The sequence below is a fragment of the Stomoxys calcitrans genome, chromosome 4, assembly GCF_963082655.1.
Source record: "Stomoxys calcitrans chromosome 4, idStoCalc2.1, whole genome shotgun sequence".
Taxonomy (NCBI): Eukaryota; Metazoa; Arthropoda; class Insecta; order Diptera; family Muscidae; genus Stomoxys; species Stomoxys calcitrans.
The window spans coordinates 177,890,510-177,912,989 of NC_081555.1; the positions used below are offsets into that span (position 1 = coordinate 177,890,510).

A 22,480-nucleotide genomic window follows, 5' to 3' on the forward strand; every position below is an offset into this window, starting at 1 on the left:
GAGCAGGAGGATAATGAATAAGTTTACTGGGGTTGATTGGTGCTAAAATTTAAATACCGTTTCGTCATGGTAAATTTTATAGTAATTATGTATGTACGTATGTTTGTATTAACAGCATCATAAGCTATCGTACTGTTCCTCTTGATTTAGTAAATATTAAAATGAAAAAGTGTAGTTGCATGTTTTAAGTGAATGTGTGTTGCGATCTTGCAGTTGTAGTTGTGTCTCAGGGATTGGTGTTCTTTCTTTCTCTCTCTCTTTTATATAAAAAAAAAATACTTTTCTTGTTGTGACATTTTGTAAAAATGTTTTAAATTTTTGTTTTGTTTGTTTAGATTTGTAATATGGCAATTAGTTATTTCGATCAAGTCTTTTAGTTTTCCTTATTATTACCGAATTTGGAAGTAAAAAAATTCAAATCTGGAAAGGTCGTTTGTTCTAGTTGGTCTTTGTATCCATAAAAAAATTGGTAATTCGTTTATTTTGTTTTCTTGTTTTTTGAATCAGTCTATTTGTAGGGGACTTTTTCTTTCGGGCAGCAATTGTAAAATTAAAAGTCACATGAATGGGTTTTTGTTGTCATGATTGCACACCTTTTAGAATATAGTCATCGAATATATAAGGAATGAATGGATTTGATTTCTGTATACATGTTCAAATATTTAATAGCAGAGAAAATTGTCTTTTGTTTGTTTAGAAAATACATTGTGAATATATATGTATGTATTACAAAGCGGAAACGAAATGAACGAAAAGAGTCAAAGAGATAATTAGTTATAACAAAGCAGATAAAAAATATGTAAATATATATGTAACATAAAATACTATAGACTAGACAAAAAGGGTGAAATGTTTCCTTTTTTCATTTGTATCAGAAAAATTCCAATTAAACCTAAATATGTATGTGTATTAAACATTTAACGCTGCAACGCTTACGTGGTGTTGTAAAAATACAGTTCTTCTTAAATTTTCTTTTAAATGTAAAAAAACCTAAAAAATGTCATGGCATTATTATAGAGACAAAGAAATAAAAAACAAAAATAAACATAATAAAAATGTCTTAGTACAGAAAATAGAAAATAGTACACTTATTACACACACAAAATGATTGTGGGGCTTTGGGATGAGTTTTTGTTTGTTGACATTAGGGAAGTAGGTGGGGGACTTCGAGGAGATCAATTTTATAAACAAATGCCTTAATCTAGTTTCTAAAGAGTTCGGGATAGTGAGTGCTTAGAGAGAAATTACTCCTGCCATTCATTCTCATCAACACCTTCCATGTCATCCTGTTCCAACTTTGTATTATATTCCATGCGGGCACTAACCGATTTTTGAATCTTTGAAAAAAAAAAAAGAATTATGCATATTATCATCCATTTCCATTTTAAAATTAAAATCCATCATAAACTACCTCTTTTTGTTTGTTTTTATCCGTTTCAAATTTATTGGGGAAATGTTCGCTTGCGCATGTACTTATATTGTTATTGGAACGATTAGCTTGACTAACCACTGGTTGTATAGAAGACACTGTAATTATTCCATTTTCAGAGAGGCAATCTTTTAGGAAATTGACTTTTAAATATTACTTACACGTATCCATGCCCTCGGGTTGTAAATTAATTTTCTTTGGTTTCTTATCATTGGACAAGAACCATTCCTCAGCAGTCATTGTGGGTTCCCATGTGACACGAGTATGTGGGAAGAGATCATCTTGAAACAATTCGCTCTGTAGTAATAAATGCAGTGCATTAAAACAATTGTGGTGACTATATTTACCATACATACATAACTACATAAACTAAAGCAACAACAACAAAAAAATACCGTTGTTAAAAAACTATATAAATTATTATAAACTCATGGTAAAATTAACAGGTAGTGTCGTTAGCACAACAGCAAAAATCTACCCCCAACAAAACTACCTTGAGTGGCAAATGCCTTAAATTAAAATGTCAATGTGGTTTTATTGTAGAAATAAACTTTGTTTTGAAACTTATCTTCTTCAAATGTGTTGTATATTTGTATTTTCATCATTATAATACTGTTTTGTTTCTTATGTGTGGAATATCGATTCAAATAGAACTTCTTTTTAAGATTTAAGAAAAAAATCACAGCTGTGTTATCAAGCCTTTAACCTTTAGATCTACTACAAAATCAAAACAAAACTTTAAAAAATTTTATTACGGTGTTCATATGACCTCACCTTAAAAGTACATCCTGTTATAAGCTCAAAAAATCTAAATTTTTTGACATATCCCCAAAACTGCCAGTCTATGCATAAAACAGTTACGAGCGCCTAATTTGCGACTAAAAATTATTCGGACAACGGCTACCTTTCGTCGCCTTAACAGGGTAGGACCCACCCCATCACTTGCTCCAGGTCCGTACCAATAAACAAAAATGTCCTATTTCTTCCTAAGTGGGAGATAGATGAAAACCTCAAGTCGCCCTACACTTCCATGGTCACTTAGTACCCTCTCCTCCAATCATGAACCCCTTTTAGAGGCTTTTTTATACCCTCCACCATAGGATGGGGTGTACTAATTTCGTCATTCTGTTTGTAACACCTCGAAATATGCGTCTAAGACCCCATACAAAAACAAATTTTGACCATAAACATTCCACTAAGGGACAGGGGCAAACTTCTCACATATCGATGAGGGCATTCCGATTCAAGATTAAGCTCAATGATAAGGGGCCTCCTTTTTATAGCCGAGTCCGAACGGCGTGCCACAGTGCGACACATGTTTGGAGAGAAGTTTTTCATGGCATAGTACCTCACAAATGTTGCCAGCATTTGGAGGGGAAAACCACCGCTGAAAATTTTTTCTGATGGTCCCGCCAGGATTCGAACCTAGGCCTTTAGCGTCAAGTCGGACATGCTATCCTCTGCGCTACGGTGACTGCCTTTGTTAATTCACCAACTCATCGATAGCAACTGATTTTATAAAGAAAAACAGCTGATATCGAAGGTTTGGCCAACGAATCGAGTGACAAAAAGTTTGTGATTTTAATGCTCTCAACGGAAAGCTGATGGCATACAGTTGCTGCCCAGTAGGACGACAGCTTTGATATTGTTTTATTGCATTTTCCTTACATCTTTTTGGAAATGGTGATCTATTCTCAAAGTATTATTACTTTTAGGAACCACAGCATACCTAGCATCCCATACCCATTATGATGCCTCCATCAGGATTTATGGCCTTTAAATTATGCTGATGGTCAAGTTTTTTTTGTTGACTTGCATGGTAAAAAATACATAGGACACCCTCCGAACAAAAAACTTGACCCTCGGTATACTTTAAAGGCTATAAATCGTGATGGTGGTAACATATGATTTTAGAGTGCTTTTTCATGACTTTTTTGTTGTTCTTAAAGGTAAGAAAACCGAAATTATGATTACCATTTCCATAGAGATATAACAGAGAAAACAATGAAATAATATCTCTGGGACTGTTTTACCTCAATCTATCCTCCATGCCACACCCTCCAGCCGGAATTGGGATTGTATCATGTGCGAACGATTGTATGATCATGGGACTTGCACGCCACCATATCTTCACTACAAACATGCATAAGATAAAAAATAAGCTGGAAGTCGATGGACAAACGATTTCGACTATCAACTGTCCCAAAATACTTGGTGTCACATTTGACAGCTCTTACACTTTCTCAGCGCATGCCACTGCAATTTGCGATGGGGTCAAAAGAAGAACAAGGTCCTCAAGTCACCTGCCAGCAGCATTTGGGGTGCTGACAAAGATACCTTGTTGAACACGTACAAAGCAATTAGCCGGTCTGTGGCATGTTAGGTGCCATGGTAGTCTCGTATTCAGATCTATCAGAATGCCACTCTCCGAGTACGAAGGGCTGTCTCCTTAGTTCTCGCGTGAACCACCTCCATCAGGAAACAAAGATCCTGCCCGCACGAAGACATAACTACATGCTGTATAATCAATACCTTCTGAGCTGTTTTCTCAGGACCCATCCAAATTATCGTCTAGAGCGAGAGGTTCAGCTCTACAAGAGAGAACCGCTAGATCAACCGGCATATCAAGCGGGTTTGGACAAAATTAATGCAGACACGATAGCAGGTGCGTTGATTATCTATGGTCCTTGGAGAGCGACTACCACCTATAACACTTGAAAATAACTATGAGCTCCCTCCGGCAATCGAGAGTAGTTCTTGCTCAATTGCATTCCGACAAATGCAGCCGCCTCAACTTCTACAGAGCTATGATTGATGCCAACATGCGGGATATGTGTCCCGATTGTGACCTGGGACCTTTTGAAGTACCCAACCAGACCTACTCGACTCACACCCATATCACTCTGGACCAGAAATAGTCCGTATGAAGATTTTTTAGCTTTTCGACTGCCAGAACGTCGAAAATGTTATATACTTGTATAAAACGTATAAAAAGCAGTAAACGTCATAAACCTCGAAAAAGCCCTGCAATTTGGTATCACAGTTTCGGTATCACATCTTTTTTCAAGATTTGTTGTTGTTACTATTTTAATATTTCAAAATTTTAATTATGATAAAAAGTTTGTGCTTTATGTTTTTTTTTTAATGTCAGCGCCATGTGGACCGCTTTAAAATATTGTTGTTGTTGTTTATTGTTAATGCCACCAGCATTAGTAAGGGAAAACAAAAGCTGAGATAGTTTTTGATATTTTCGCCTGAATTCGAACTCAGACACCTTCTTTTACAGACGCAACTTCCAATCTATGCACAAAGGCGGTCATAATCATACATTCACAAAAGTTTAAATATGGTTGTACGATTTCCTTATTATTTTTTAATTCTGCCAGAAACTATTTTTTTTTGGCTTGGTAGGTTTACTACGTTTTCGACACAGGTATTATATTTCGAAAATGTATGTCTTTTCCATCTCTGCTCTGGACGAACCGCAAAGTTTCTGAATCTGGATATTCAGCAGAGTCAAACAGATAAAAGATAGAACACAACATAATGCTACAAAAACAACAATCCCGTGGTGTGTTCATCGTTATTATTGCGGATAGTGGCATACTCCATACGAAGTGACTGTAATTACACAAGTCACTTCGGGCGCACAACAAACCGATTACTGGTTTGGGTAATCCGCACCCACTTCAACCTAAACCAGCGTTACCTTTGCCTAAAAAACTATTCCCTGATAAATTACGACCGTCGTTATATATCGAAGGTCTGAATATCAGATGCTTTTGGTGTTCTATGAATGAAAATACAATTTGATGCCCATTGGTTAAAACATATAGACCAAGTTTCCCATCAGAATTTGATAACGAATGGAATATTTTTACTCTTACCTTAATACGTGGCACAGTGAAACTAAGCGGCTCAATTGTGGTATTTGTCAAACGATAGGCTTTACAAAACTCAACACTTGCCACATCGCAATGATTCTTTGTCAAAAAACTAAGTCCTTGATGCAAGGATGTGCAACGATGATGTGATAAAGGACAAATAAAGGGCTCCTCGTCTGTTATTTCATAGCAATAGATTGTCGAGTCACCTTTGCCAGTCACAAACAATGTAGAGCTATCCTCGTCATAAAAAGGTATTAGAATGGAAGGTGATACATCCAAACTAGCCGTATTGAGTGGCGCATTTAAACTATCCGCCTTGTAGACGCTTATTTGACGTTCGGAAACCCTGAAATAATAATAATAGTGACCAGCGATGTTAAACCATTGAAAGAAACACAAATTCACAGTTCCTTTACTTATCGAATCCAGTGCACACAATATATTGTCCATCTAAAGCCCAAACGATACGAGCACCTCTCGTACCTACGGGGCCATTTCCTTCACGTATTGGTGTCTCCGATTTCCTTGGATTATATATACGTATCTTGCCGTCTTTGCTAACCGTTGCGCCGTACTTTCCACATGGACTCCAGGCATAGTCAAAGATTTGATCTGTGTGTCCCGTCAAAAGGCACTTCTCCTCCATTGTGGGAATGTGCCATAACTTAATGGTCATATCATAACTGGCTGTGAGCAAAATATTTTCAGCCAGTGGATGAAAACGTATAAAATAGATTTTGTCCAAGTGTGAATTTAATTCCTGTTCGGGTGTATTGGTAGGCTCGCAGAGGCCACCCTCCGGTATACGCCAAAATTTAACCATGCCATCATCGCAGGCCACAGCCAAACGTTTGGCATCGAAAGGGTCCCACTGGAAATCCATGATATTGTTACCATTCACAAGTGAAGGTATGACGCCATCGGGCAAACGCCCTGGTTTGCTTAATTCGAATATAGCTATTTTACCACCGGGTCCAGATAGAGGTACGGCAACACGTTCGTGATTTGCGGTAAAACCATTACACTCGCCAGGTATTTGTCGACTTAAGTTGCGTAAGTTTTCAATGTGAGTGGATTTATGGCCTGGTGTACCCTTAAGATGGCGAAACTTGGAGACTTTTCCAAATACGGTAGATGTTCGCTTGGTCGATGTCGTTATGGCAGCCTCAGTTGCCGATTTCTTAATGGCAGCTGCCGATGAACCATTGTCAGTAACCTCCTTAGGGGGCAAGTTTCTACGTTTCTCTTCCAATAGTTTGCCCTCTGGCACCGACGTTCGCTTAATATCAATAGATCCGCTCTTTGTGGAATCGACTTTAGAAAGTTCGCGGCGTCTACAGGGATAAACAAGCGATTTTGAATTCACCCAACTATCGTGTAATAGATCCAAGTACTTACAATGGCACAGGCGATTGGGCTCTTTCCTCGGTGGTACTCTTTGAATGCAATTCATACAAACGTCTTCTTTCCGCAATACTATTGCGGGCTGGAGAAAATCTTCGCAATTCCGATTCGGCCTTGTCATCGCCCTCCGTTGAGTTCTCCGACGATTCGGAATGATTTTGTTCAAAAACCTATGTTCATGAAATATAAAACAGAAACGAAGTAAGTCATGGCATTCCATTCGAAGAGAGGAGAAATTTTCTTGGTAACAACCTTATCGCTGGAATCTTCATCATCCAGAGAAGACTACAGGCAGACAGTGTGTGTAGTTATTGTTGAGAGGAATTGTGAGTGTTAGTAAAGTATAATGGATTGTAGGCAGAAAGAAATCAAGATACAAAGTTTAGTCAGACACAGTATAAACATATTTTTGTATATAAATATATAAAGTAAGCACAATTATCACAATTGATTCATTGCAGTGGACATTCAACTCTAGTCTGTCCAGCTCTCTTTGTACTCGCATACTTACTTTACGTCTCTCTGACGTAGATAAGGACTTTTGAAGACCATTGTTTTCATTGTTGGATTCAGTCGAGGGTTCTGAAATATGAATAGACATATCATTTGATTAGATTCTTGTATTGTTATGTGATGCCTGTTTTTGAGGTAATGAAAACCTCGTATGTGGAAGTTTGAAAGTACGTCGAAACCGGATAAATGAAACGCTAAAAATACATTGATTTGATTTCACTTGCCTATAATTTTCACTTTGGCGTCGTTCGGATAATTGTAATTAGCATATAAGCATCAATGCAAGCCAACTTTCGCGTCAAAGTACATATAATGTATGAAATAATTTGAGTTGAAAAGGAGCAATGCTCAATAGAACTAAGGAGCAATGCTCAGTAGAACTTTTTAAAAGTCCGAGATAAGCATAAGCCATATATTAAATTATATTTTAGAGATGATTTATTGATGACGCAAGTTTTTTAAATTGCAGATAGTTTTTCACTTCACTTACACGTTTTCAGTTTCATATAACAACAGAATTTGTGGTTTAAAAACACTTTTTCAGTTTAGCGGTATTTTCGGTTAAGCGATTTTCGCTTAAGCGAACTCAATTGCTTTCAATAACACCAAAAATGTATGGTTCTTTCCATCAAGTTTCACTAAAGCGTATTACAGTTATGCGGTTTCGACGACTATATTCAATTTGGCATGTTTCCATATTTTGTTTGTCAATACACGTTATTTAACAGATTAGTCGGGCGACTTTAGCGATAAGTAATGTTTTGAAAAATTTACTTCATGAATTTTTCTGATTTTCCTAATCACTTCTTCTCCCACGGAATGCAACATGCAAACCAACCCTAGTGTCAAAAGCAACAATATGGTTATATGAAAGATATTGGGAGAAAGAGAGAGGAGACATGACTATTTTGTAAAAGGACAGAAATGGTAAGACGTTAATGGCAAGATCAAAACTAAAACACAGACTTCTGTCAGCCAGCATTATCTTCTTATATCTAAATTCAACGTGTTTATTTGCTGGTTATTTGTTCGTTCCGTATAGACTCAAAAACGGCTGAACCTGAACTCCCAGGGAATTAATTTCTCCCTCGAATAAAATCCTCCTATTCTGATTGAATGGGGAGAGGAAATTTTTGGGAGAGGGAATTTCGAATTCTCGGAAACAGCTGTTTTGCTTCAGCTGTTTTATTTTGGCTAAACATTTTACTATTATTTTTTGGAAAAAGAACATAAAATGGAAAAATAAGCAAAACGAAGTAATAATTTTTGCTAAAAAAGTTTACAAACATGTTAACTGTTGCTTTTATAATGTTTTAATATTTTTATTTTAATAGTGCACAATTATGGCCTACAGCTTGTCAACAACACAGAAATATGTGTTGTGATAACAACTTTCCGTCTTCATCCAACAATCGTTGGCTAAATTAGATGCTTCCAGAGTGATCTGGTAATCTGATTAATTGTGGCGTGTTGTCTCTGATTGCATGCGGGATTCACATCCTGCATGTTGGCGTTTTCCCTTGCCAAAAGGAGTTAAGGTGGCTTAATCGTAGTTTAGAGGTTTGCTTCTCCTTTGTCGTCATAAATGCTGTGGTGGTCTGCCTGATACGCCGTTTTATCTAAAGGTCTACTTTTATTGGAACTAGAACTTGAAGATCTAATCGACATTTCTTGGAGGTTGGGACGGCTGCTGGACATAGTGCTGCCGAAAAGCGACTTATGGATTTATTCTTACTCCTGTGGAATAAATGCTGCCAAGTATCTTTGAATAATTGCCCACGAACATTGCATTAAGGAACAGGCAGAAGACTTCTTGCACATCATTGAGTGGCGCCCGATTCTACTTTAAGCTCAATGATAAGGGACCTCCTTTAAGCATCCCACTCGGAGCGGAGTGCCAATAAAATTGAAAAACTTAAGAAAATCTTCTATGGTGGGTACATGACTTATTTAAACCGGGAGAACCCAACAAAATTTGTACTTGTTTTTGATGAAAAAGTGAAAAATAATTTCCATACATTTTAAATTGTTCGTAAGTAATAAGAAGTCGAATAAGAAGTGGTTTTTTATAAAAACATAAAATTCACAATTGTTTATCCTAACTCCATTTCATTTATTTGGGGGAATTTTCCCAAATTTTATCGCCTCATTCTCCCTTTTATATCGATTCAGAATAGCTACTTTTTTCCGTGGGAGAGATTTCCCTTTTTCGAAGTTTGGTTAGAATAAGGGAAAAGGTATTAGGGAAGAAACTCACAGTAAATTTTGGTTCAGAATAGGGGAAAAGGGAGTAGGGAATAAACACTCTGGGAATTGTTATTCAGAATAGGGCTGTTTATAATTTTTTGATATCGGGAGGGAGGCGGACCCTGCCCCTTACCCCAAAAATAAAAGTGGACCGATCGGGACAATATGGGATTCAAATGAAAGGTATTCAAGAGAAGAGTACGAATTTCATAAAAAAAAAGTTGGGTCCAAGTACCTGGGGGTCGCCCCAACCCCAAAACCCCTTAAAATAGGTTTATTTGACGATCATGACAATATGGGACTCAAATGAAAGGTATTCAGGAGTAGATTACGAATATGGTTAGGAAGTAGGAATAGACTTTATAATTTATTGATAGCGGAAGTGGGCGGACACACCACCCAAAATCAAAAGTGGACCGATAATGAAATTTTTCGCATATTGTGTAGGTTGGTCTGGAAGGAAACATAGGCTGTATAATTTTTCGGTATCGGATGGGGGACGGACCCTCCCCATTATGCCAAAAACACAACCCAAAATCAAAAGTGGACCGATCGAGACAATTTAGGTATCAAATGAAAGGTATTGAAGAGTAGAATACGAATATAGTATAAAAATTTTAGTTTAAGTGCCCATCGGGGCCGCCCCAACCCCAAAATCAGATCGAAGTATAGGGGTCACGACACCCCTCGAAAACGCCGTTAGACCCATTATGACCATATGATACTTTGCTGAATCGATATCCTTAAAATTTTCATAGATTGTGTACGTTTGTCTGGAAGGAAATATAGGGCTATATAATTTTTAGATGTCGGGTCCGCCTCCACCCTATCCCTTACCCCAAAAACGCCACCTTTATCCGAAAGTGGTCCGATGGGCACAATAAGGGTGTCAAATGAAAGGTATTGGAGACCAGAAAACGAATATGGTTTTAAAATTGGGGTCCAAGTACCCAGCGGGCACCCCCCAAACCCCAAACCTCCTCTAACAGATATATTCGAAGTTCATGTCAATATGGGGCTCAAATAAAAAGTATTAGGGAGTAGATTACGAATATGACATTAAAATTTGCGTTCAAGTCTAGGTGGCGCCTCCTCCTCCTCCTAAAAATACGTCAAATGGGTTATTTGACCCATTATGCCGAGTCCGGCTATAAAAAAAGATGTAAGAGAGTTAAAGAAGACGCAGCAGAGCGGGCCCGGTTCGGCTACTCTTCAATAAAAATTTGAATACTACTCTTACACAAATTTTTCTTTTGGAAAAATAATCAAGGGTCTAAAACTGCAGCGAAAAAAGTAAAGCACGAATGTAAAGCCTGGCACGGGATAGCTGTGAGCAAGCACCACACAGTCTGGAACATTGAGGTCCGATCTGTGTGGTGCACGAGAATCTTAGCTGCGAGCTACGGGGTGCGTCCACAGGCTGCCGAGAGTGGAATGCTCCATACGAAGTAGCTACAACGGCAGTCGCGGACAATAAGCGGTATCGAGCGGAGAGTTTCAGTGAAAGGTCGGCGGCACCGGCCTTCCACAAATACTGAGAGCCTATGATGCTCGGTATGACAAGGCGAGTTATTGACGCCTTTAAATAACCAACGGCCACCATGTTCCCACGGCGATCGGACCTTTGGACTGGAACGAGCTTGTTCACCTACAGGATTGTGACAAGGATAGCCACCTCCACATGACAACAACACCGAATGTGAAGCTATTTACTTTCTTAACGAGTTCATAATTTTCTCAACGTTTTGACATATTTTATACAAGGATAGTCGAAGATGTTCCTTCCCAGTTTTTCTAAAATTTTCAAAGAAAAGGGCGTGAAATAGTTATTTTGAGGAATTTTGGGGAAAATTATAAAACACTACCACGCTATATAACGTATTTTAAGCCATTTTATATTGCCGGGATCACTAAATACAGTAAATAGAGGTGACAGACTCCGAAGAACCTCTAAACCTGAATACTAACCAATGATAGAGATCACTAAACAAAGATCCTCACACAACTGCGAAACCGATGAAAATGGATTTACAGTTGAATATCCCTAATACATCGATTCCAAGACGAGCTGAAGGGACGAATTAAATAGCCTGTTATCTCCCACAGAATAACAGATGTACAACTTCCAACTGTTTGTCGATTACAAGACAGTCCCAGTATTCCGATAAAAGAACTAACAATTTGAAACTCAACCATCAGTTAACAAGTGACACCGCATGTAGTTTGGCCTACGGACGCTGTCACTTGCACAAGAATATAAATCTCCTTTTACAACCCAAGACTGTTCGTGACCTTGCTGTCCTAGTTGTTATAGCCCTTATGGCCAGTTTACTATTCGTAAAGATTTTCGCATTGGCTACCTAAAGCCAGGGAAAACTGAAACGAGGAAATACAGTTGTGCTCTAAAAAAAAAGAGAAGATATACTCAAGACAGATACGATGTTAGCAACTTTGTTCTTATCTACGCAAATTAGTAAGTGTACCATCAGAAGGTCGGTCGGTTCGTATGCCATAGAAGAAATGGATTAGTGAAGACACCAATTTAACGCATTGTCTCAAAAATTCCGAAATCTGTTTGTGACTTAAGATTTTAAGTCACTATCACTACTAAATTTCCCTTAAACAATCCATTTAGGAACAAAGGATGATTCTCTCTTATCAAAGAGTTTAAACTCAATAAGGGGCCTCCTTTTTTATGGCGAGTCCGAACAGCGTGCAGCATAGAGACACCACTTGGAAGAGAAGTTTTAACATGGAAGGATGAAGCCAGCATTAGCAAAGGGATAACCACCGCTTAACATTTTTATGATGTTCACGCTGGGATTTGAACCAAGGCGTTCTGAGACATAGGCGGACATGATAACCTCTGTGCCACAGTGGCCTCCATAAGTCATTATTATAACATAACAGCTAAATCAATAAATATTAAACATAAGCAGTAGCTCATTGTTATTCGTTTCGATTGGGCAGTGCGTGGCTTCAAGTTAAATTAACTGAATGAAATGAAAATAATAACAGCTAATTCAATAATTCAAGCCAACAAGGGGCAAATCTTTTTTTTAAGTTTTACATTTCTAAGCAATGCACATTATATTTTATGATATGAACTAAGTTTGTACAATAAAAAAAAAATATTTATCACTCACTTTTTATTTCGATTTCAACAATTAAATCTGGTTTTGAGGCCAATGGCGACTCTGGTTCATTTGCAACACCCGCACCCTGTGGGGTTGGGTTGGCGAGATTCTCTTGTGATCCTGGAGCAACTGGGACAGCAAACACTTTATCGAATGTTACATCAACTGTGTTACTAGAAAATGGCTTGGGTCCCAAACGGGGCTTGAAAAGGATAAAAATAAAAAAAATTATTTTCCTTGCTCAAAATTTTTGCCATAAAACAAAGTACAAATTATAATGCAACAAACACAAAAAAACTAACTGTGCTTAAAGTTTCTTAAAAATTGGAATCTAAAAATGCGAAACAAACAAAATTGTGAACAAAAGAAAACTCAAAACTTTATACAGCTCAACAACAACAAATGCCAAACCTTATATGCAGTTGCTGTAGTACGGGGCCTTGGCTTGGGCAAAACTTTATTGGCCTCCACGGACAATGGTTGCTGCTGACCTGATAACGTATCTTGCAATGAATTATTGCGTGATGTTCGTGGCATTGGCTTTGGCACAGAAGAAGATGAGTCCTCGGTGTTTGGTGAATCTTGAGAAGAACTATGAGGACTATGTTCACGAGCCCCATCCTCTTCATCATTATTGTCATCGTCATACCGGCCGCCATTCTCATCCATATCTCCCGTTGATTCCTTCTCCGAATCAGTCTTATATTTGGCATCAAATTTTTTAAATATTGTTGACAATTCATCTACCTCTACCACCTCCTGTTTGGGTGATTTTAGAGATTTGGCAATAATTTGTGTATTGGCATTATGACTGCCATTGAGCTGCTGCTGTTGCTGCTTCAATTGTTTATCGTCTAGAGATAGCTTTTTATTTTCAATATTTTTTATATATTCCTTCAAATTGCCACGATGAATCTTTATTTTATTTTGTTTTTTGTGGCAAAGCGATTCCGAGTTTGTAAGCATTTCATAAGAGACAAAAAGTTTATGGATTTTATAACAAAGAAAAGCTTTTGGTGGAACACCAATGAAAAGTTAGTACAATAGATTGTGTCTTCGTAAACTTGTATGCTTTCAATTGATATTCTTTTAGTAAAAAAAAACATCCGCCCTATACTACGGAAAGGCAAAAACATCATCTAAAAATACTTACAACCACTGGAATGTCACCCAAATCACGCTTAGCTGGATCCAAACTCATTTTTGGTATTGGCATGTTGCAGCCATTCATCCACTCCGCAGCCGTTAGATCAGTGCGACAGCTGGCAGTGTCTGGATATAAATCGCTGTGAAAATCTCTGTAAGTCTACAAAGGCAACAACAATCCAAAATTGATTATTTTCAATGAGTAACTGGCGATGCAGAGTCGCTGGTGGACCATACCTTACGTGGCACCTGATACATAATTGGTATAACCATGTTCGAGGTTAGTTGCAATACACGATTTACCTCCCCCTCCATAACCTTCAAAGCGCGCTTAGGTATTAGACAAGCGCCTTTCGTTTGCTCTCCTGTATGCCTTAGGCCTTCAATGAGATAGGGATCTTTGTCTGTGACCTCCAAATAGTTTATTGTGGTGTCTCCTTTTCCAGCCAAGAATAGCATATTGGTGTCGGCATCGAAGAGAGGCATTAAAATGCCAGTGGAACAGTCCAGCTCCAATGTTTTCTCGGGCACGGCGAAATTGCGAATATCACGTATTATCACCTGACGTAAACGGGCCGCATCGAAACCGGTGGTTAGAATGCGTGATTGATTCCCCAGCCAGACGACACGTGAGTCTTTTATGCTTTGATGTGATTCCGCAGACATTTGTATGGGAGAGCCATTTATGCGACAATCCAAAATACGAACAAACTTATCTTTGCAGCTGGTAGCAATAACGGTGCCATCATGTCGCCAACTGGCTGACTGTATGACTTCTGGATGTTCATTGTTTGCTAAAAAAAAACAACAAACGAAAGCAAAAATATAACCCAAAAACTTCTACAAAGATCACCTCCAACTTACAGTAAATCTCCTTTTGTGCTGTCAAATCAAATAGTGTGACACAACCAGCAGATGTGGAATGCAGCAGACCATCAGCTGTTGGATGGAATCCAACAGTCTCCACGCGCCTTTGTTTATGCGAAAACACACATTCGGGATCAGTCAATGAAGTTTCCAGACCCTTTTCGGGTATATGCCAAATCTTCACCATACAATCCTGGGAGGCAGTCGCCAGCAGACCATCATGGAAAGGTGAAAATCCAAGATCGGTTACCGTATCTGAATGGGCATGCAGCAAAGGCATTGTCTTGCTTTTGCGCCCACAATCATCCAAAGGCAATACGGCCACACTCGAACCCGTATGTTCCCAATTAAATGCCATGAATGCCGCCGAGGCAGCAATATTATTACCGTAGGTCTGATAGGAACCTACACAGATGTCACGTATACATGCTTCCGGCTTGGGTACAATAGGTGCTGCATTCTTATATTTCGAAGCTTTGAAACGCCAGGCCATTGTGAACAGCAGAAGTTCTTCTCTGGTCAAAAGTTGTAGTCAAAATGAAATGCGTTTGTTTTTCTTTGCAGAGAAAGTGTCTGATAAAAAAAGTGCTGCAAATATATCCAAGCGCTATGGAAAGTTTTTCATTATTACAAGAAGCATATCAGTGAAGTCATTTTTATATTAAGAAATAGAAAAATAGCCCATGATGCCTGTAGCTATCAATGTAAATATTCTTACAAAGCGTATATCGTAAAGAAGGTCAAGGAACCAACTTATAGTAGTATTGACCCTGTAAGCAAAATGTAGAAATGTTAAATATGTATTATAGTGTGTGTGGCCGGCCGCGAGAGGCCGCTAAATGTTAAGATAAGCATACATTTCGACAGCGATAATTTAATTATCCTAGCAAATAGATTATTCAAAACACCTATAATATCCTTGTAAATGTGTCTAAAATTTTATCCTAGACTACTAAACACACTTTCTTTCCAAAAAGGCTTAACAAGAGACAAGAAATGATTTAGCTCCTATATCAAACAATCTTTGGATTGGCCTCGGACTTGTCATATCCACTTGCTTTTAGATAATGAGAAACATTTATTGAAAAACAATCATTTTTTAATATAATACACATGTATTTTCATGTGTTTAAAACATTTAATTGAAAACGTCACAACAATATATAGATTCATATATTTAGGAGTAATGCAAAAATTATAAATGTTTAATTGAATTATTTTTAATTGGTTTGAACATTTTAATCATTTTTATTTATGTTTGCCTATGTTTTACGGTCGGCAGTCATGTATATATGTGATTATTTAAAGCTGCTATCACACGATATGTGCGTTTCATATGTACTGTCAATTACTGTATTCATAAGACTTTCCTTATGTATAGAGATAGGCGATGGGCAAAATACCCGGGTATTTACCCATATATACCCAAAAGCTGGGTATTTACAATTTTCCAGATATCTTGGCTATATAAAACATTTTGCAAATATTTTATGATTTCGTATTCGTATATAAATCGGACTATAGTTATATATAGCCGCTATATAAATTGCTAAATATTGCTCATTTTTATACGATTTCGATGAAATTTGGCACTGTGAGTTTTAAGAGACTCTGTCTTACTACTGTGGGATGTGGTCTTGATTGGATCATATATGGATATAACTGCCATACTCTCCCAATCTCCCAATATCGGGTATTAAGGCCATAAAGGATCAATTTATTACCCGATTGTATGTTGTCCAGATCGGACCACATTTGGATATACATATGTAACTGCCATATAGGCCGATGTCCCGGGTAGAGTATTGAGCTCATATGAGGGAAATTTTTCATCCGATTTCATTAAAATTTGGCACAGTGAGTTTTGGTAGACCCTACCAATTCCTGTGAGATGTGGTCCAAATCGGACAATATTTGGTTATAGCTGCCATATAGACCTATCTTCCGAAAAGGTCTCCATAACTATCTGCGCCAAATTTCATCGAAATCGGGTAATAAATGTATCTTTTATGAACTTAATACCCTATATCGAGAGGTCGGGAGGTCCGTCGGTCGGTCTATATGGTAGATATATCCAAATTTTGTCCGATCTGGGCCACATTTGACAGGAGAGAGTAGGGATCAAAACACACGGTGCAAATTTCATCGAAATCGGATAAAAAATGAGCAATTGCCTCAAGACTTTGTGTTGGGAGATAGGTCTATAAGCGGCTATATAAAACTATAGTCCAATTTTATGAGATTAGAAGATCAGGTTTATATACAAATAATAAGTTTTAAAAAAATGGTACCAAATGTTTTGAGTTACAAAAATATCTGAAAATTTATAAATACCCAAAAAAGTAATTTATTGGGTAAATAACCACGCAGTTTTAGTATTTTCACACCCGATAGTCGAGCTTACGACTTTGAGAGTTATGTTAGGAGAGAAGATGTAGTTATAAAAGTTACTGAAAATTCCCTGATCAAGAGATCCTTTTGTTCACCAGCATTGCTCTGTAATTTTTGTGCAATTTATTAAACGAAACTTTCTCAAATATTCCACTGTCAAAATGTTTCCTTTTTTTATAATTTCTTTTCAAAAGTAATGTTTATTAATTTGCTTCAATCGTTCATTGTCTTTGGTGTTATCACTTCCGTCCTAGGTTATAATTTTTTCAGCGTAACGGCATTGCATTGCATGAAATGGAGTATACAGGGTAGCTGAAATGAAGTTGTTCCAATTTCACACTGGTTATCTGTCACACTAGAAATTTCCGCTACATGATATTGACAGTTCACTACATTGCAAAAGCATTTGATTCTGTGTTTATATAAAAAAAAAGTTAATCTTGATAGAGTTCAAGCTTAATAATGTTATTGCGTAATATTTGGTTGGAAAATCATAACTGTGACGGTCCAAAAAAAAAGCAAAAAAACACCTGTGGTGCTATTCTGTAACTCTTAAGGAAAATCGTTTAGTTAAATATGTCGACAAAAAATCGTTTTCGCCAACGATTATGATATTCTCTAATTCCTTAATTCTTTTGCAGAAATCGTTATCGTTTTTATTACGTTCGTTTTTCGCAGTTGGGAACACCTGTTTTTCACGATTACTTTTTTGAAACACTTCAAAAATCTCAAGGCTAACATAATACTTTTATTAAAATTGTTTCATATGCTATTGGCAAAATCTGTAAAGTAATCACGAAAAAATTTCGCGAAAAGCGAAAAAAGTAAAAAAATAACAGTACAAAGTTGTATTGGTAAGTTATCGATAACATGCAATAACAAATAGTAAGAAACGATTAATTGTGACTTCCGCTATATAAAACTAAAATAAAGCGAAACTGCTATATTTGCTAACAATTGTTATTTATTTTCAAAGAAAATGAACGCAAATGCGACGAAATTTTTTTATTTAGTATGTGGCTCAAATGGAAAACGCCTCATGCACGTTTCTAGTGAATATCACTCAGTAAAAACTCATTGAACGTACTAAATGAAAATTTTTTATTTGGAGTTTCGCTGTAAAGGCTGGTACTATATTCGTTTTCCACAGTTGAACACACAAATTTTTCAAGGTTACTTTTTTGAAACACTACAAAAATCTCAATGAAAACATAATACTTTTATAAAGATTTTTGCATAAGTAATGAGGGAATGTCCTACTGAATGAAATCAGTTTTTTTTCCTTCAAAATCTATTATCTAAAAAAGTAATCACCAAAAAAATGAAGCGAAAAACGAACATTGTACCAGCCATAAGATCGCTTTTGTATGCTGATGACATGCAGCTACTTTTTCGCAATTGTTCTTGTCTCGACATAGAAAGTACCGTCAAACTTGCATTATCAAGGGCAAGCTCTTCTGTTTTTAAATGTTTCACGAGCGAAATTTGGCAGTAATCATTTGTTTTTGTTTCCATACCAAAAGACGTTCTTTATTGCATTTATTGCTTTATTTTTTTTTTCGCAAATAAATAAAATAACAAGAAAAAGCGAAACTTAAAAACCAATAAAACAAACAGAAAGATGACGGCAATGGTTTTAATAACTGTTTCGAGCGTTTCCGATATAATTTCTAATTTCTGCTTAACAGAATACCCAGCTTTGTCGTGAACACTACGACCACTAGATATGGTCGATAAAATGACATGTATAGTAGTAGTAGTTAAATTAGATTTTTTATGTCGCATTTCTGCTTAACAGAATACCCTGCTTTGTCGTGAACACTACGACCACTAGATATGGTCGATAAAATGACATGTATGGTAGTAGTAGTTAAATTAGATTTTTTATGTCGCATTGATTTTTATTTCCAAGAGTTATTACTACGTTGCAGGGGTTGTATGTTTAGAAGTTAAGACATTTTGTATGGATTCATATAAAAATTTAAATTATTTATTTTAAAATCAGCAGACAGTGTTTGCTGATATTAGCGGACTTATTTCTCTGGGTAGACGTAAAAATTCGCTTGCATTTATCCTCGTATCGCTTAACTGGAAACTAATTTCACCTATCCGAACTACGGTAAACCGAAAATTAAGGATAACTGAAACCATATTGAGATATTTTTAAAGTTTTACTTATTTAATTTCGACTGTATTACAATAAGCAAATTAACAAAAAAAACATTGACCATGGACAATTACGACAAGTGCAAAGTGCTACTAAAACAAACTGCTAATTAGTTTCGGCATAAACTTGACATGTTATTCACATCTTGATTGATGCATCATTTAGTTTTGTTTTACGAAACCCAATGTACCTATAAATCAGACTTTCTTTTTTAGGTTTCGCAAATCGCTGTGAAAGCGTCATTGAGTGTTCAAACAGGGTATGTATATACAATAGGGTGATGGCTTCTAAGTTTTCTTTTCTCAAAAATGATTTCGTGAATGAACTTTTGCCTATGATTGACTAAAATAAAAAATAAAATTTAATCTTTTTAATAATTGAAAAAGGTGGCGCACAAACTTCTTTGCAATGAAAGTTTTGTGAAATTTTTTAAATCGTTTTGTGCGTAAGGTTTTTTATGGAACCGCCTTACGGGAGGCCACCGTAACGCAGAGGTTAGCATGTCCGCCTATGACGCTGAACGCCTGGGTTCGAATCTTGGCGAGACTATTAGAAAAAAATTTTCAGCGGTGGTTTTCCCCTCCTAATGCTGGCAATATTTGTGAGGTATTATGCCATGTAAAACTTCTCTCCAAAGAGGTGTCGCACTGCGGCACGCCGTTCGGACTCGGCTATTAAAAGGAGGTCCCTTATCATTGAGCTTAAACTTGAGTCGGACTGCACTCATCGATATGTAAGAAGTTTGCCCCTATTCCTTAGTGGAATGTCCATGGGCAAAATTTGCAATTTGCCTTACATTTACGATTTGCTCTAATCTTAAATAAAATCTAAAAAAAATATGATGCAGGGAAACTAAGTTGTATAAAAGTCATCATCCTAATAAGTATTCATAAGGATTCTTTGCCTACATACGTTTCTACTCGGCCAAGTCAATTTACGACCTTGTTCGTTACGGTGAAGACCTTTTGATATTGTTTTTCTCAAAAATTATTTCCTGTTGCACAAATGAATGAACTTTTGTCTATTAAACAATAATATAGCCCTTATTCTATTTAAAATATTAAGAAATGTTACGCAAAAACCATTTTATATTTGAATTTTTGTAAAATTTTTTAAATCATTTTCATACTTCTATCTAGTCTTTAATAAAATCAAAATATGATACAGGGATATGTGGTTGTAAAAAAGTCGTCACCCTAATATACATACATATGTACATACATACATATACAAACCGATCGAATGGATCAAAGATTTAGATAGAAAATAAAATGCGACACACTTGTTTGAATTCATTAATACTACTTATGTCCGAGTCCCACGTCACCACGGCTTCCAATATGGCACATCTTAAGTATTTACATATGCATATTCTGATATAAAAACTAATCGTACATTTCTTATCGTTTATACGGGGAACCTTGCAAGAATGCGGCTCCGATATCATTGTATGTTTTGTTGTGTGTCCACCTAACAATATGATATTAATATCCGTATATACACTATTATATATATCCATATATTTTAACGTAACCCTCTTCCACTGTGCAACACAATTTTCCACCTATGCGCTCTGGCCACCCATAATGGAAACGAATGATTTACATTACGAACGCATAAAAGACAAATAATAAAAACAATTTGCACACAGTAGCGCCCTCAGCTCAGCTAAGCCCTTAGTTGCTTGTCTGTCCGACTGTTCGAATTGATTGTACAACAACTACCGTTTCCACATACATACGCTACTAGATCAACCCCTAAGTCGATCATTATGGCTATGATGAGGATATAGTATAATCCCAGACAAGAGACAGTGGCATAAAATATAAGATGACAGTAACGACAGAAAGCAGGCAAAAAATCTGAGTACATGGTGGTGTTGTAGTGTGAAGACAGGTTTTTTGGTCGTACTTGCATGTTGCCTCTGCCACAATTGAACCTCGCATAAATAATGGATAATAGAAAGTATATGGACAGACAGACAGCACCTCAATATCATCATCGCAGCTCCATTCGCAGCACAAGGAATTCAGTGGAAAATACATTAATCCACCATATATGGAGCGAAGAAGAAAATATTGCAATGTTCACTGCATAAAATGATAAAAGACAAATAAAAAAACAAAAAGGAGAAAAATCATCTAAGCGAGTTGTTGTTGTTGTTCCGGCTTTTTATCTCCTTTCTCTCTTTTTGCACTTGGCACTCTCTTTCCCTCTCTCTCGCACACAATTGAGCAGTGTTGTACGAAAAGAAAAAAAAACAAATGGAATGGGGAAGGGCGGTGGTGTTAGTTTGTAAGCAAAACACAAATGTTGTTGTAAATTAATTGTGTTTTTTGATCGATTGCTGCTATTGATTTGCTTTTGTGACAAGTCCACAATGACTAAGCCACAATTAGTAATATTATCTATTTTTATTATTAAAAATAAAGACTTCAAGTTATAGATAGCACTTTTCTCGGCATGCATAATTTCTTTTTTTTCCACCAAGTTAGGCCGGATAGAACGTTAACACACCCTTTTTTCATACAATACACAGAACGCCAAAAGGAGAGACGCCAGACAAAGAAGCAAACTGTTTTTCTTCCAAGCAAATATATAAATTTATAGAAGTTTGTTTTACTTTTTTAATCAAATGTTTTCATAGTCTTTACGTAGCTTATTTAGATAATCTCAACTTTTTAATTTAATTATTATTTTTACTTTTACACACTTTCACGAAAGTCCGCGAGAGACGCCGCTGCAAGGACCTTCACTGCCTCGGCAAATAATCCAATAAGCTCAAGTTATTACTCACAGCACACAAGTTGCTATTTTAATTCGAAATCACAATTTTTATTATTATACTATTATTAATTTGTTTTATTGTTGATGTTGAAAAAAACACAGACACGACACCTTGTTTCTCGTTCTTGTTTGGCTTTGGAATGAACGAATTAAATGGATAAAGGAATGGTCGTTTTCGACGAAAGTGGAATGGAGGATTGGATTGGACCAAACCACCCCCCAACCTAATGAACGAAGCCGAGGCATTTTTTTCAACGGCGGCGGCTGAGACAAAATCTTTTTCGGCGACATTGCAGTTTTCCTTTAATTCAATATTTATCGTTCAATTTTGCCCATCGAACAAAAGCCATACTTCGTTTCTTTTGGGTTGCCCAAAAAGTAATTGTGGATTTTTCATATTGTCGGCGTTGACAAATTTTTTCACAGCTTGCGACTCTGTAATTGCATTCTTTCTTCTGTCAGTTATCAGCTGTTACTTTTAGCTTGCTTTAGAAAAAAAGTGTAA

General features: G+C 36.7%; 1 protein-coding gene across 7 annotated transcripts; it reads right to left on the bottom strand.

Annotated features, from left to right (window-relative positions):
* Positions 1-429: 429 nt before the first annotated feature.
* On the bottom strand, positions 430-22,174 carry LOC106088507 (coronin-7). 7 transcript variants are annotated; one of them, XM_013254064.2, is made up of 14 exons: positions 21,986-22,174; positions 14,628-15,237; positions 14,001-14,557; positions 13,771-13,923; positions 13,029-13,532; positions 12,627-12,819; positions 7,232-7,302; positions 6,973-7,005; positions 6,715-6,890; positions 5,733-6,650; positions 5,317-5,662; positions 1,591-1,726; positions 1,412-1,527; positions 430-1,337 (listed from the first exon to the last, which is right to left on the bottom strand). In XM_013254064.2, the coding sequence occupies exons 2-14, from the start codon at positions 15,121-15,123 to the stop codon at positions 1,245-1,247; spliced, it is 3,792 nt and encodes a 1,263-aa protein (XP_013109518.2). In that variant the 5' UTR covers positions 15,124-15,237; positions 21,986-22,174; the 3' UTR covers positions 430-1,244. The 7 variants fall into 7 exon arrangements, with proteins under 7 accessions (XP_013109518.2, XP_013109515.2, XP_013109516.2 ...); XM_013254061.2 differs by having other exon boundaries at positions 21,902-22,174; XM_013254062.2 differs by having other exon boundaries at positions 21,892-22,174.
* Positions 22,175-22,480: the final 306 nt, after the last annotated feature.

Coding starts and splice junctions, on each gene's coding strand:
- LOC106088507 (XM_013254064.2), bottom strand. CDS start 15,123: ATGGCCTGGCGTTTCAAAGCTTCGAAATATAAGAATGCAGCACCTATT. Junction 13,533..13,770: donor TGGGTGACATTCCAGTGGTT/GTAAGTATTTTT, acceptor AATAAAATAAAG/ATTCATCGTGGCAATTTGAA. Junction 6,891..6,972: donor ATGAAGATTCCAGCGATAAG/GTTGTTACCAAG, acceptor TCATGAACATAG/GTTTTTGAACAAAATCATTC.